Source organism: Phyllostomus hastatus, unplaced genomic scaffold (assembly GCF_019186645.2).
Source record: "Phyllostomus hastatus isolate PE091 unplaced genomic scaffold, TTU_PhHast_1.1 phas_scaffold_1066, whole genome shotgun sequence".
Classification (NCBI taxonomy): Eukaryota; Metazoa; Chordata; class Mammalia; order Chiroptera; family Phyllostomidae; genus Phyllostomus; species Phyllostomus hastatus.
The window spans coordinates 30,453,704-30,469,074 of NW_025334004.1; the positions used below are offsets into that span (position 1 = coordinate 30,453,704).

Sequence of the window (15,371 nt, forward strand, 5' to 3'; positions counted from 1 at the left end):
GTGTGAGGTCAGGACACCGAGAGGACCGGAAAGGCCCCGGTCGCCCGGCCGAGTCCTGGGGCCCAGTGAGCACCAGTCCCCGAGGAGGCGGGCCGCGGCCGCCCTTGTCTGAACATCCCCTTCTCCCGCGTCACTCACTCGGGGACGGACTGTGAGCACCAGGCGCGGGCCCACTCATCTGAGGCCTCCCCTAACCACCCTGCCCAGAAGCACCTCTGCCGCTTCTGTCCTACCGCCCCCCCCCGCCCCGCCCCATGGGGCTTTCGGACAATGGCTCGGCCATTCGTATTGTGCAGGCAGGTAGAGGAAGAAGGGGAGGAGAAGCCTCATCAAAGGGCTGGGGCTGAGGAGCCCATCTGTTCCTGAGGAGCGGGCGCACCAGGCCGGCCCCTTGTAGCTTTTCTCATTCAAACCTCCCGGCTCCTCCCCGCGGCCGCCACTGGGTTCCCCGGGGACTTGAAAGCCCTCCCGAACTTCAAGCCAGCCCCGCCCTGAAGCGAAGATGGATTGTGCTTTAAAGGGAAATCAGGAAAGGAAGCACCCTGCCCCAGCCCGCTGGACCACCACCTCCCACCAGAGGGGACGCCCGCCTGTGAACACCAAAGCAAAGGCAGCCCCGACTCTAACGGTGGAACCACTGAGGGCCTGGGGGGCGGACCGCGGACCTGCCTGCCAACGGCGAGGGCCGCTCTGTGTCCTGTTCCGACTGCTCTTCACAGCCAGCTCTGGCTGGATCTGCCTGCCTCGGCCTTCCTCTCCTTTCTCCCTCCATGCCCGTCCTGAGCCCAGCCCCCTTTTAGTTTTTAACCCCCACGTTTGTATTTTTTCCAAAGATTTTATTTATTTATTTTTAGAGAGAGAAGGGAGGGAGATAGAGAGAGAGAGAGAGAGAGAGAGAGAGAAACATCAATGTGTGGTTGCTGGGGGCCAGGGCCTGCAACCCAGGCATGTGCCCTGACTGGGAATCGAACCTGCGACACTTTGGTTCACAGCCCGCGCTCAATCCACGGAGCTACGCCAGCCAGGTGTATTTTTTCAAATGTAGGTTCTTCAGGGTAGCTGGACGTAGATCTCTTTAAGGTAGCTCCGGAATGGACGGTCTTGGCTTCCCATGGTCCCTCTCTCATCTGTTCGCCTGAGGAGACATGGAGGCCATTCTCACGGGGAGCTGGGCTGGCATTCCCGAGGACCCCCGCCCCCCACCGCGGGCCCCCCACTCAAAGGGACAGGGAAGAAGGCCCCAACCCGGGTCATCTGCATTTCACTTTATAAATGGCCTCAGCGTGTTTTGTTTAAATGATAGGAATTCTCTTTCCTTGGATGCGAGTCATTTTCTTTTGAGGCCCACAGGTGTCAGATACGGAAACGGAGCTGAGAAAGGAGAAGCAACTGGTTGGGAAGTCAAGAACACATCAAGGCCATGTGCTTTAAGACTTTGTATCTTTTTTTTAAATATTTACATTGTTTCAATCATTTGTTTCTTTTAAGACTTTATTCATTTTCAGAGAGAGAGGAAGAGAAGGAGAAAGAGAGGGAGAGAAACATCCGTGGGCGGTTGCCTTTCACACGACCCAACCAGGGACCCGGCCCACAACCCAGGCATGCGCCCTGACCGGGAATCGAGCCGGCGACCTTTCAGTTCTCAGCCCGGTGCTCGATTTTGCTGAGCCACACCAGCCGGGGCTGTGAAGTTTTTCCTGTACTTTATCATTTCTGTGTTTCTGATGTGTGTGTTCACACTCCGTGCCTGGCTTCTGGGGACAGGGGACACAGAAGAAACACCAACACTGCAGGGAAAGAAAAATTCTCCCCCCGTACTCACCCAACCTCAAGGGAACCGCCCACCCCACCCGAAGAACAGCCCCGGGTTCTCCAGTTTGGCGAGGGGAGGGGGGCTCTGGGGAGTGGTTTCTCTGGCCACCGGCCGTGTGAATGACCAGGCGGCAGGGAGAGGCACAATTTGGTGATGTGCTGACTTGCTGACATCCTCACACGTGTGTTTACACCCCAGGTATTTTGTATGATAAATGTATCCATATCCGGTGAGCTGCTTTCCCTCTGTGCATGGAGCTGACCTGTTTTTCCAGCGTGGCCATTAAAATTCCGCCCGAGTGCTGTCTTTAAATTGCCTTGATGCAAGGTGGGCTCCAACCCTGACCTGTCCTGATGGCGAGTGAAGGCTGTAACAAGCTCGGGATCAATATTCATAGCGGGTGTGCTGAGCTGATAACGCCGTCCGAGACAATGTTCACTATCAGGGCAGACAGCTGAGATATTGCACCATTAGGGATGTTGTGTTAAATAACCTGATCCATTTCTGGGGCTATTTAATGAATTTCACAGTTTAGATAGTATCTGTAAGGAGAAGGCAAGGGCTGTTCCGGAGGCACTGATGCAAATCAATGGTGCCCCCCTTGCCGAGCTATTTCACAAACAAAGTGGCCTGTGATTCCAGCAGGGCCTGGAGGAGCTGCTGCCCAGCCCCAGACCGCTGTTAACAATGGAAAGAATTTGCCGTTGATGCGGAGGGAGAGCAATATTATGAGCCCCATTAAAGCAACTTAGATACAATCTCATGTTCCTGAAATGAAATACAACTGAAATTCTCTAGGTGAGCTCCTGCTGTTTGGGCCAGCCCACAGGGCAGGACACGCGGGCCAAGAGACAGCTTCATAAGGCACAGGGCGGCGACAAAGGGGCAGTGGACAGTGGGGAACAGTCGTGTGGGCAACCCTGTTACTCGTCACCTCTGCCGGCTGTCCCCAAGTTGGGCCTCTCCAACGCAGGTGGTCTCCGGGGCCCGAGGGGGCAGCTCTGGCTTTTGAAAGGAAACTACCGATAACAGCAGACTCTCTTGGTAAATGTTTGTTTGCTTGACTCTCCACCCCTGGTTGCTGGAGAGTTCGTTTACCATTCAAGGCCGGCCTTTTCCGTTTCCCCCCAGATCTTGGGGCTCTGGCTGCCAAGCACAGAAAGTGTTCCTTTCACGGTCCCCACCTTGGAGTCTAGGGCGAAAGCTCAGCCTTTCCACCCACCCCCAGACTGTGACCCGAGAGACAATGTCTAGTCAACCTATTTGGCTTTTAAGAAATTAGCATTTCTGGACCCTTGTTGGCGTAGCTCAGTGGATTGAGCGCGGGCTGCGAACCAAAGCATCGCACGTTCGATTCCCAGTCTGGGCACATGCCTGGGTTGCAGGCCACGGCCCCCAGCAACCACACATGGATGTTTCTCTCTCTTTCTCCCTCTCTAAAAGTAAATAAATAAAGTCTTTTAAAAAATACCCACTTTACAAGATTGCTCTGTGAGTTAGTGATGATATTAAACAAAAAAGAAATTAGCATTTCTTCTTGGAAATTAACAGCTTTTAAAGAAAACCAACCTCTTTGTCTCGAGAATGCCCAGGAAGCGTGAAAGAAGGTGATGGTGCAGTGAGGGGTCGCACTGGGGAGCAAAAGACACGTTACGTGCTCCCGGTGGCGACCCAGTTAACAATAACAGCGGTCCTTTCTTGGGCACTCGCTCTGGACCAGTTGGCCACACTTTTTGCTCACCTGGGGGTCATTTTAACCCTTTCCATGACACCCACAAACAGGTGCTGTTACTATTCCCAACGTGCAGTTGAGAAAACGGAGCTTAGGTCGGTGGCCCCAGCCCCTACAGCCAGGAAGTGGCGGTGAGACCGAGATTGGAGCCAGCCCGGGGACCGGAACGTTCAGTACGGGAAATCACATTCCTGCCCGGGGGGGAATCCTGCTCCTGTGGAATGGCTCTCCTTCAAAGCTGCCTGTGTGGCTGGGGTGTGTGCGAGGACCTCCGGGAACATACTGAGCCCGGGCACAGCCGGGGAGGATACCGTGCTGCAGGCCTCAGAGTCGAGTTTGCACCCTGCATCCATGCTCCTGCATTCAGTGTTTTTTAATGTTGTCAGATATTCCCAGGAGGAGCCCAAGAGCAGAGAACGGTCAGACCAGCCACATCGCTCTGGGCCCCTGGCAAAGGAGAGTGATGTAATTGGAAGGAAAAGAATGGGGGAAAAGGCCTGGTGACAGGCTGAGGACGAACGAGGAGCGGACTGGTGAAGGACAGGGCCAGAGGAGCAGGGACTGCGGGCGATGTCAGCCGTGTCACTGCCGCACGGGACAGCGGCGTGTGCAGCCTGGGGACCAGGGGGCAGGCGGGGGCTCTGCAAGCACGTGACGCCCCTGCTTCCTGCTCACATGGGGGCCAGTGGGCTCCGTCTCTTGGGTGGTCTCCCGGAAGGAGGGTGTCCAAGCGCCCTGTTCCCCCAATCAGTGCTCACATCTCGTGTGTTCATCCTCTTTCCCCTTGTCTCCTAGGCGCCCGCCAGGCCACCTCTACAGGCTTGTCGCCGTCCCCGGTGTGCAAACTGTGGCCCTCAGGGGGCCGGGCCCCGGCCGGCATGAGCAAAGCCAGCCGAGCCTGGCAGGCTGGAGGTGGGCGCTCCCCGTCCAGCGGGTGCCGCCACTCCAGCGGTGGATGGCGGCCTCGTCGGAAGGCTGGTCGGCGGGCGCTGCCGGATCTCCACACTGGCCCAAAGAGACAACTAGGTGACATCTCCGAAGTGTTAGATGCTGGCAACCCATTCAGACGTTGAAAAGCAGGGCATCAGGAACACATCTGCGGGCCACAGGTCTGCCACCTCAGCCGTGCACGTGCCAGGTGACCTCTCCCGACTCACCGTCCGTGGTGTTTCCATGGCTACGGCAGCCCACGGGGTGAAGACTAGATGCCTCAGCGTGGAACGGAAGGTTCTTCACGCTGTAACCCACTGCCTGTGCAGCCTGTTTCCTGGGCGACCTGTGGTCGTGCGAGACGTCTGTGGGTCCCGCCCGCGAATGCCGCCGTCCCGGAGGCTCTCCCCCCGCTCCCAGATCCTGCTGAGCGGGCCGTGGGCCGTGGGCTGTGCGCTGGCCTGCTGCTGGGCCACCTGACGCTGTCAGCTCAACCAGGTGAGCTGGACCAGTCCCATCCCTATCCCAGGGACCCCATCAAAACCCAGCGGCACGTTCCCTGCCAGGGGTGGGGGCTGGAGCTCCAGGAGCGACGTAAACGAAGACACTGTGACTGCTGAGGGGCCGCCCGAGCACCGAAATCACGAGGAAGCAGAGACTCAGCGCGAGCTGGGCGAACGGGAGAGCCACGCCGCGCAGAGCGGAGAAGCCGTGAGGGGCGGGCGGGCCCACGGGCAGCAGGCACTGACCGAGGCCCGTTCTTCCTGAGGCCGGCTGTGGTGCTTCCCCTGGGTCCCCTGGGCGCCCCTCCGCACCCCCACAAGCCCTCCTCCTCACTCCGATGTGAGCCCTGATTTGTAAGGGCTCTGCGGGGAGATGGAACCATGGGCTGTGTGGGGACAGTCACCGAGATAGAGGGAGGGTGAGAGGGAGGGGGAGGGGGAGAGCTAGATGTGGAGGGAGAGGTAGGGGTATAAACAGAGGTATAAGTAAAGAGGGTTTTTAAAAATAAGGAGCTGGCTCACGCACGCCATCATGAAGGCGGGCAAGCCCCGAGCTCCGCGGGGTGAGGCGGCAAGCCGGAGACCCAGGAGAGCCGACGGTGCCGTCCCGTGTGAGAGCTGGCAGCTCAAGACCCAGGAAGAGCCTGCGTTTCAGTTCGGGTCTGCGGGCTGGATGGAAGCCGTTGTTGTCGCAGGTCCGGGACTTCAGGTAGGAAGAACGCTCCCTCACTTAGAGGCAGGGCAGCTTTTTGTCCTCTTCAGGCTTCCAGTGGGTTGGAGGGGGCCGCCCACAGGAGGGAGGGTGACCTGCTGTGCTCAGTCTGCCGATTGAAATGTTAATCTCACCCCAAACACCCAGAATGACGTGTGACCAAATATCTGGGCACCCCAGGGCCCAGTCCAGTTGACCCCTAAAGGTCATATTCACGTGCCCCCAGAGGGGTTCTGATCCTGGAAGCTAGAACTCGCTGTCACACCTGTGGTGTGTCGCTCCAGCATGCTCCCTCTGACCCCTGCCCACCTGGGACCCCCTTCCTCTCCAGATCCCCTACCTCTTTCCAAGTGCTCCTCTGCGAGGCCTTCCTCTTGCCCAGGCTGCTCTGGGTGCTCCTGCCCACACCCCTGGGGGGGCCCCAGGCCCCCACCAGCCTCAGTGCACGGATGCCTCTGGCTTTGGCCTGATCAGTGAGTGTCCTCGCCCCCGTTTCTGGTCCAGGCGGTTTGACTTTGCTCAGATCTCCCATACTGGTGGGCTTGCCGATCAACCCCCCCCCCCCCCGCCACCGACCCCACGGCCACAGGGTGGGAGTGGGCTCCTACAGGACCCAGCAGGCTCTCTCCCCTGGGAATTTGGAGCAGAGTGACACAGGTGGGGGCTTCTTGATCCTGGCAGCCAGGCCTGAAATCACTCATCTGCCGTTATCCACCCCCAGAGCGGTGGTTCCACATTCTCTCTGATTCTGTAAATTTCCCGATAGCCTTCCCGGCTCCCCCAGAGCCCCGTCCTGCACTTCCATTAGCCAGGGCCAAGGAACCCTGGCTGGCACGGCCTTTGTCGCACTGCAGGGATACAGACCGGTCCTCAATGGCCCCCAAGTGAGGGCACACACAGCGCTGTCTTTGTGTCCCTTCGCACACTGGCGATGAGCAGGTTGAAGAGCCGAAAGGAGTAGCTGGAGGGCCAACAGCGTAAACCCGAAGCTCCACACAGTCTGATTCAGGTGGACTGGGAACCCTCACCTTCCAAGGCGGTGGAGGCTCGGCTGAGGAGAAGGATGGGATCCAGAAATGTTCAGATATGGCTACGGGTTCGTAGTGGATCCCACATCCTTAGGGAAAACGCCCTGCACTGGTGGGACGACCTGTGTTTGTAATGGGTCACCCATGCTGGGCCACCATGCTCATCTCTCCACCTCAAGATCCTCAGCTTAATGACATCTGCAAAGTCCCTTTTGCCATGGGTGGTAACACATACACAGGTTCCGGGGGTGAGGACCTGGACCTCTTCAAGAGGCCATTCTGTCAACCGCGGTCCTAGATACAGAACGTGATTCGCTCGATGTCATGCACAGCGCTTGCGGAAGAGGGGGAGCTGCGCACAGGCTCACCAGCACCGGCCCAAGTGCCCGGCCTCCTCTCCCTCCTGCTCAGCAGGGAGCGAAGGCCCGGCCATTCTTCAGGGTCCATGTCAGGCCGCTCCTCTGCTCCGAAATCACTGCTGCGCTCTGTGGCCCACAGAGCCCATCCCCTTGGCTGTGACTGGGTCACCCACCAGTGCTGGGCACACACTTGGTCGGTCACCCTGAAGGTGCATGCCTTCTTCTCTGTCCACTCTTGACTCAGAGGCGACGGTCAACCCTTGGGCCTTCCTGTGCCCCAGAGCCCACTGAGCCCACACGGTGGAAGTTCAGCGCATGTGCACAGACCACGGCGTTCCTGCAGGCTCTCCAGACTGGTTCACTCAGCTCCTGCACCCGAGCACCTGGAACGCTAACACTGCATTTCCCAGGCTCCCTTGCAGGCTGAACTAGGTTCCACCAGGCCAGAAGTGGTGAAAGCAGCGAGGTGGTGGCCACAAGTGCAGAAAGAATCCTCGAAGGGCACGCTGGCGGGTGGATTTGGTCCGTTGGGGGCTGTACCATCAGCCTGACAGTACGTCCCTGGCATCTTACGAGCCAAATGTTGGGGTAGTGGTCCCAATGGAGCCCTGCCACTGGGCATTTCTCATGGCTGCATGGCTCTTGGTTGTGTAACACTTGAACTTGATTCCCCAGCCCCCTGAAAATCTATAAGCTCCCCATGCCCTTTGTAAACATGTCCTTCTAGCTGGAGTGGTTTCTCTTGTCTGCAACTAAGAGCGTAAGGCACACTGTTCTCTTCCTCCCCGACCAGACTGCAGATCCCCAAAGGGCAGGAGCTACTCCCTACAGCTCTCGGGTACAACCAGCGGCTGGCCCAGTGAACGAGCTTACCCAAATAATAAGCACGATTCACTGAGCTACATTAAGTTTGAATATTCTGATGGATTTTTCACCTTATCTTTTCATCCAGACCCGAAAATGAAGCGGTCAATCTAATATGGTTTTCTTCTTTAGAAAACTTCAAAGCTAAGTCAGGCCTGAAGTCAAAACTTTTTTTCAAGTTTTAATTCATTTGTTTATTTTGAATGTGTATAAGGTTTCATTTGAGCCAGACTGATTACAATTGCCAAGCTGCAAGACTGCCAGTGCTCCACGAGTTTCCATTTCAATCCTTCCAAGGGTCGGGTGCCGGTCAAGGATACGCTTCCCCTTTTCTATCACTTTTTACTGATTGCAAAAATGATGTAACATTAAACGGAATGTAAAAATTCGCCCAAAAGCTCACTGGCCTAACACATTGCAATAGCGCCGCTTTCTCCCCAGCCCTATTCCTATGCATCCTTATTTCGTTGTCTGCGCACGGTTTTGCATTCTGCTTTTTCACATAATGTCTCAGCATGAGCATTTGCCATGCTTCCCAGTCTTCATTTTTAAAAAAACATTTTATTTATTTATTTTTAGAGAGAGGGGAAGGGAGGGAGAGAGAGAGGGAGAGGAAACATCAAAGTGTGGGAGAGAAGCCTCCATCAGTTGCCTCTCACACTTGCCCGGACTGGGGAGGAACCCGCAGCCCAGGCGTGTGCCCTGACCGGGAATCCAACCAGCAACTCTCGCTTTGGGCGTAGACATCCAACCCACTGAACCACATGGGTCACAGCACCTGGTTTTCCTTTTATGTTGGCATAATATTTCTTTTAGTAGCCACGTTACAATTTCTTGAACAATGTCCGTCTTTGACCGTTTGCTCTTCTTGCAGCTCGCGTTGGCATTCTAGTTCACGCTGCAGTCATCGCCTTTAGCTGATGCATTTCCTCTGCATCCCTTTCCAAGTGCGTGACTGTGCGGTCCACGGTCCCTTGCTTTCAGGGCTGTCACTCTGTCAAGGATGAGAACCCCACCGGAGCACCAGTACTGCCTGTTCTCCTTAATTTTTGCTACTTCCACAGGTGTCTCCTCGCTTCAGTTTGTCATGATTTGCGTCCCCTGATCTGCGGAGAGGACAGCCATGGGGGGGCATGTGACCCCGAAGTCCGACCACAGCGCCCGCCCCTTCCCCGACGGCTCCACCCCACCCCACTACACTTCCCAGGCGTCCCTGCGCTGCGAGCGCAGCCGCAGTCTCCAACCTCGGGCTGGGACTCTGAACCCGAGGTGCACGGCGGGGCGCAATGGCTGCGTGGGGCGAGCGGCTGGCTGGCGTCCGCGGGGTGCTGCTCGACATCTCGGGCGTTCTGTACGACAGCGGCGAGGGCGGCGGCAAGGTGATCGCCGGCTCCGTGGAGGCGGTGGCGAGGTGAGTGGGCCCCGCTGGCCGCGGTGGGGGCGCCGGGCCGCACACTCCGGGAGGTCCCTCCCGCCCCTTCCGATCACTGCCGGGGGGGGCGGAGCCGGAGGGCGTGGCCTGGGCGGGGCTGCTGCTTTGGTCCCGCCCCGGAGACCCGAGAACCCGAGAGGACCAGACCCCGAGGCGGTCCCTGCGCGCGCACGGGGCCCCTGGCTGTTAGAGCTAAGGTCCGACAGGGCAGCCGCCGGCTGCTTGTGGCCGCTGAGCGCTCGGAGTGTGGCTATTCTGAACTGAGGTGTGCTGGTCGCTGTAAAATCCACCCTGGGTTTCTGTTTGGTACGGACTACATGTTGACAGATAACCATTTGAACATATTAGGTTAAATAAAATAAATTCATCCCATCTGTTTCTTTTCACTTTTGTCAATGCGGGTACCAGAAAACTTGAAATTGCATGTGGCTGGCGTTGGAATTCGATTGGACTGTGTTTGACTCAGTCTGTTCAGACGGTGGGCGCCGGACAGCGTCTTGCCCACCAAGTCTTGTGAGCGGAGGACGTGCCAGGACCACGCTGGCCCCTTTGTCATTGCCCGCGGCATCGCAGGCCAGTGCTGCGGTGACATCAATGGGCAGATGGAAGGGCCAGCTGCACAGGGCTTGGCCTTCTGCAGTCACTAGCTGGGCGACCTTTGCTGGGTGGCCTGACCTCGTTGGGACTCAGTTTACCTGCTTGTAGATGGCCGTTCAGTCAGGTTCTCACTCCTCAGAGAGCCCCCCACTCCTCAGAGAGCCCCCCCTCACTTCCTGCACGGCAGCCAGGCTGCCCTGCACAGCCACACGGGAGGTGTCTGAGAGGCCAGGGACTCCAAAAAGGGAGACGTGGCCGGCGGGACAGCACCCTGGACCTGGGGGCCTTCCCTGTGGCCCCGGGGGCGCCGGTCCTGAAGTCCAGGTTTAAGTGCCTCCCCAGCCTCTGCATGAGCCCCCGTTTACCCCAAGGCTTCAGACCAGCTCTGTCTCGGACGAGAACGTCAGGTGGGGGCACCTGCAGAGTGGAGAGGTGTGCTGGGCTGTGTTTGGGGTGACCAGGCCCAGGATGGAGGAACAGGAGGCCAGAGCTGCAGGGCTGTGACTGAGGCAGACAAGGCCCCGTGGGGCTGGTGTCTGGACACGGAGGAGCCCCCAAGTCCCCGGGTTGGCATAAGGGGCAGGAAGAAAATGGGTGCTGAGAGAGGGTGACAGAGAGGGGCCGCCTGCGCTAGGGAGGGGTCCGGGAGGGCTCCGAGGAGGAGGCATTGGGCTGACCCAAGGGTGAGAAGGGCGTTCTGGGTCAAGGGGCGGAGGTCGTGAATTCCCAGCAGAAGGAACAGTGGGCCGGCCCTGAAGATTTTAGGCGGGAGTGTCGTGTGATTTGACTTGAGATTGAAAGAAATGTAAATGTACACGTGAAACCGTCTAAGTATCAGATGAAAACAGGAGGTTGCCTGGGACATTGTGAAGACCAGTTCAGCTGGCCATAGGCCCCACGGTCCATGTCCTCACTGACACTCAGGCTTGTCAGTCCCTGTCACTGTGGCAGGGTCCCCGTGGCCTCTAAAAACCCTGTGAAGCGGTTCAAGGACGTGGGCAGAGCCTTGGTCCCTCCGTCCTCCTTCTCTGAGTAGCAAGCACAGAATGGCTTCAGCAATGGCCTTGGAAAGGGCAGGGCTGCCGGCTGAGCTGTTTTCCAGGGAGTAACTGGGTCCGGTATACCCCACGCCCAGGCAGGTGAGCCTCCAGGGGTCTACCAGCAACAGCAGAGGTGGCTGTTCTCCAGAGCGCCTACTGTGTGCTAGGCATTCCTGCCTTCCTCTCGCTATCTCATTTAGTCCCCCTAACAGCCCGGGGTTTGGGCGGGCGGGCTGCGGTTATCTCCCTTTATCGGCTACAGCAGCCGAGGCTCAGAGCCTGCGGGGTCTGTGCTGGAATAACCCAGGGGCCGTGGGGACCCAGGTCTGCCTGGCCCCTCACTGCTGTGTTAGACCTGTACGCAGAATCCTTTCCGGGAGAATGAGAAAGGCCGGGGGCTTCTCTCTCCCGAGAAAGGCACAGACTGCAGAGTGTGGCATTAAGGAGGGTGTTCCCGCGTGGGCTCTGCACTGATCCTCGGGAGGGTGTTGTTTAGATCTGCTGCATCTCGGGCAGGTGTGTCCAGCGGGGGGTGTACATCTAGCAGCGAGGTAACGACAGTGCTGAACGCGTCCCAGGCAGGTACGGAGCCGCTGAGAGCACGGAGCCGCCTTCCCCAGAGCCCTCGCAGTCGGTTCTTTGCGGTGAAGGGACGCAGTGCCTGTCACCCCGGCGGACGTTATGGTGCTGCCCGGGGGCCTGGGGAACTCATGGCTCGGTCCCTCCGAAACACCCTGGGCTTCCATGACACGGGCCCAAGACCCCACACCTGTCCCCTGCCCACCAGGAACTTGACAGCAACCTTGGTGACTCTTTTCCTCCCCCTCTGCCCCCTCACACCTACTTGCTCCCGGACTTCGGGTGGGAGGGGGATGGGGATGGTTCCCTTACGAAGTCCCTGAGCCTCCCAGTTCTCACATAACCTGGGCCCCTTGCACCGCAGGGCCCCCGAAGTCCCCCTGTGTCCCTTTCCCTCTGCAGCTCCTCTGCTGGCTCTTTACAGGCTGGGCCTTCCACGCAGGTCCAGCCGCATGGGTTGTGCTCCATGCAGGTCCTGCGGGGCCTGGGTGAAGCCCAGCCCTGGTGGCAATGAGTGCAGTTCGGGACACGTCCCCCCAGTAAAACGCACCTGCTTTGGGGGCTTTCTGGGGGGGTGTTTCAGACATGCTGGTGGTGGGCACACTTTCCCTCTCCTGGCAGCTGAGCCCAGAGAGGGCTCTCACCGGGAACCCACAGAACTGGCCTGTTTGCCGAGGCGAACAGCGCCAGCCAGGGCATTGGGCCGCTTCTTGTAAGTTTTGGCAGCCACACCAGTGAGGTTTGTTTGCACCTCACACTCTGTGGCCTCCTTGATATGCGCGGCTGCTCTGGGTTCTCCCGGGAGCTCTCGGAGGAGGACGTCCTCAGGGGTGAGGACGTCTGCTGCTGATGGGTGGGGGGGCAGGGGGGTGGCAGTGGATGACCCCAGGTCTCGGGGGAGAGTTCACCCCCACGGCAGCTCCCCTGCACCACGGGTTCCCTGACAGCACCTTCTGCTCTGGGAACCCCTGGGGGGTGGGGGAGCAGTTCAGCGCCCTTCCTCCCACATTTTCTGCGGTGACGGCTGACCTCAGATTTTCGGAAAGGTTTCCACCTTTCGGGGACAGAGCGCCAGGGGAGCATGGACTCTGCTTTTTAAAACAACGTCCACCACAACAACAGCTGTCGCCATCACGGAGGGAGGCCTGTCCCGCACCAGGCAGGTGCGGGACCCCACCTGCTGCCTTCAGAGGCAGCGCTGGGATGGGTGTGCCCCCCTTTGCAGAGTGGGGCCGAGGCTGCGAGGTTCAGGAACTGCCAGGACTGGCCCCGGACCTGCCCGGCTCCGGAGCCGGGTTTTCCCCACAACACCGCGCGGCCTCAGTTCACTCCCGCACCCGACACGTGTGTCCTCTGGGCACTTCTGCCGTCCTAAACACACTGCTGCGGGCACCGGCAGTGACCTGGACGGATGGTCGTCCCAGCCCCTCGAAGGTGCAGTCCAGTGTGGGGGGACCAGTGTAGAAAGCGCCCAGATTCTGGCTGGTGTCGGAAGCAGAAGCCAGGAAACGGGAGTGGGGCGGGGGTGGAGAGGGGTGTGAGGGCCAGAGTCTGAGGGTGTCATCTGGTCCTGCAGTGCCCCAGATGGGCGAACAGGAGGCCCCGGGCTCCTGAGACTGTGATGACCCTGCCCCTTGTTGTCCCCCAGAGCTGTGGTCCCTCCTTGGAGCTCCGGGGGCGGCGCTGGCTGGGCGGGCCCCTTCCACTGCGCCGGGACCCGTGGGCGGGCGTGGCCACGGGACATCTGCACCCAGCCTGGGTTCCCCAGCGGGCCCTTTATTGGAGAGCTGTTCGGAGGCAGGGCCGGCCCGGCAGGGCTCCGGCACAGAGGCCGGCCCGAGGCATCTGCATGTGAAAGGCCAGTGGGCCTTTACTGCCTCCTGTCCGGCCCCTAAAGCACATCTGCTGGCCAGCCGGCCAGCCAGGCCCTTCTGGGGCCGGAAGGAAGCAGGCTCTTCCCCAGCCCAGGGCGGACTCATAAAGCAATTCCCACCTGGCACCCCCACAGGGGCCCCCCATCCTTCCAAGGGGGGCCTCTTGCAGCCCACGGTGCCCCGGGAGCCCCAGGCCCCCCGTTCAAAGTCAGCCCCCCCCACCCCCAGCGGGCCCGGGAGCCAAGGGTAGCAGGGCCGGGGCGCCGGTCCGGAGGAGTTGGCCAGCCCACCGCAGACTTGGGCCCACCCCCTCCTCCATGCTGGGCCACGCCGGCACCGGCTAGCCCTGGGTACACAGGTCCCCAGGAGTGGCAACACTGACGGCTTCTAGGGACTGTGGGCGGTCAGGAGCCTCTCCGTCACCGGTGTTGCTTCATCCCGTCCCCCCACACGTGGCCCCGCACCTGCGGGGGGGCCCCAAGGGTATCTTGGGGACAGCACTTGTTTGAGTTTGTTTAGGCCAACGGGAGCCTTCCTGACTCAACCTGGACTTTGGACAAGGGACGTGTGCTGAGAATGTCCTGTCCTGTCACCGGGGCTGTCATTTACTTGGGGGTGGGGGTGGACGGCTGTCTTCAGAGACGGGAGGGGTGGTGAGGGCGGGCTGCTCGATTCCCGGCGGTGCGTCCTCATCCCTTTACTGTTTCAGCTTCAGAAGCCGTGGGTGGCCACCTTCCGGCACATCCCCTCCGGCGCGTGAACTCGGAGTCCCGGGTCCGAGTCCTCGTCACCAGCCCCGTCTCCGTCATTTCCTCAGGGTGACCTGGTGGGCCCTCCAGCCTTCCCCTCCGTTCCCCCAAAAGCACAGGGGATGTTGTGATGCACCCCGGCTCCCGTGTCACTGGGTTCCTGACCTCGACCTCGGTGGGCCGGGAGGGCCCCCCCACCTCCGTGGAGGCCGAGGGCCCGCCGGGGTGGGGTCCTGGGGCAGAAGGACCGTCTGCCTGATGATGCCGCTCCTAGTAGGAAGCCCCTCCCGACTGGGAGCCCTCCCCGCCCCGTGGTCCTGGTCTCAGGCCATTCCCGTGGCCTTTTGGAGAAGCCTCAGTTTCCCACCTGTGAGAGCGACTACGTGAGACGGTTTTTCCTAAGCCCGCATTTTGCTTGTTCGGTCCGGGGGCTGAAGAGCGTTGGGCGGCCTTGGTGTCGGATCAGGGAAAGAGGTGGCTCTTCAGCCAGTGACCGTGTCTTCATTGTTGAACTTGACATGCACTCTAAACAGACTCACTCAGCTCTGCCAGGGGCTGTTGTTGTTTTCTTAATCCTCATCTGAGGATATGTTTCTCGATTTTAGAGAGAGAAGAAGGAAGAGAGAGCGAGCATCTCACTGAGTATGTGCAGTGTGCCAGGTGCTTCTCCTTTGCCATGTAAAGTGTTCACGGCAGCCCCATCAGGAGCTACGCCCACTGCCCCATTTGACAGATGTGGAGACTGAGGTTGGAGAGGGCCAGGTGACGGGCCTCGGTTACTCGGTGGGAGGTGGTGGAGGTGCCACGGGTGTGTCTGCCGCCCCAGCCAGGCTCCCCCCTTACTCTGGGAGCGCCTGGCCTCGGTCCCTGGCGGCTGGCGCCCCGTCCTGGACCAGCCTATGCCGCCTCTCAGGGAGGGAGGGAGGGCTGTCGGCCGCTGGTGCAAGGCCGGGGAGTGGTCTAAATAACCCGTGACTTCCGAGACGTGCCGGTGGGCGCCTCGTGTCTCCTCCCCTGGGAAACGGGCCACTAGGGTGCAGGGTCTCCAAGGTCTCCACTGGCTTCTAGACGCCCTGCTCCTGATCCTAAGCTGTGTTTATAAATAGACAGGAAGTGGCGGCACGTCAGTGGGACCTGCGCTGAGAGGCCTGGGCAGGTC

The 15,371-nt window shown here is 59.6% G+C and overlaps 1 protein-coding gene across 2 annotated transcripts in view; it reads left to right on the forward strand.

Annotated features, from left to right (window-relative positions):
- The first annotated feature begins 9,139 nt into the window (after positions 1-9,139).
- LOC123828933 (phospholysine phosphohistidine inorganic pyrophosphate phosphatase) overlaps positions 9,140-15,371 on the forward strand; it is a 69,842-nt gene continuing 63,610 nt past the window's right edge. The window contains exon 1 of one of the 2 annotated variants that reach the window (XM_045854410.1): positions 9,140-9,352. In XM_045854410.1, the coding sequence (XP_045710366.1) occupies positions 9,228-9,352 (125 nt within the window). In that variant the 5' untranslated portion in view covers positions 9,140-9,227. The remainder of the gene's footprint in view (positions 9,353-15,371) is intronic. The other variant, XM_045854409.1, reaches the window with a different exon arrangement.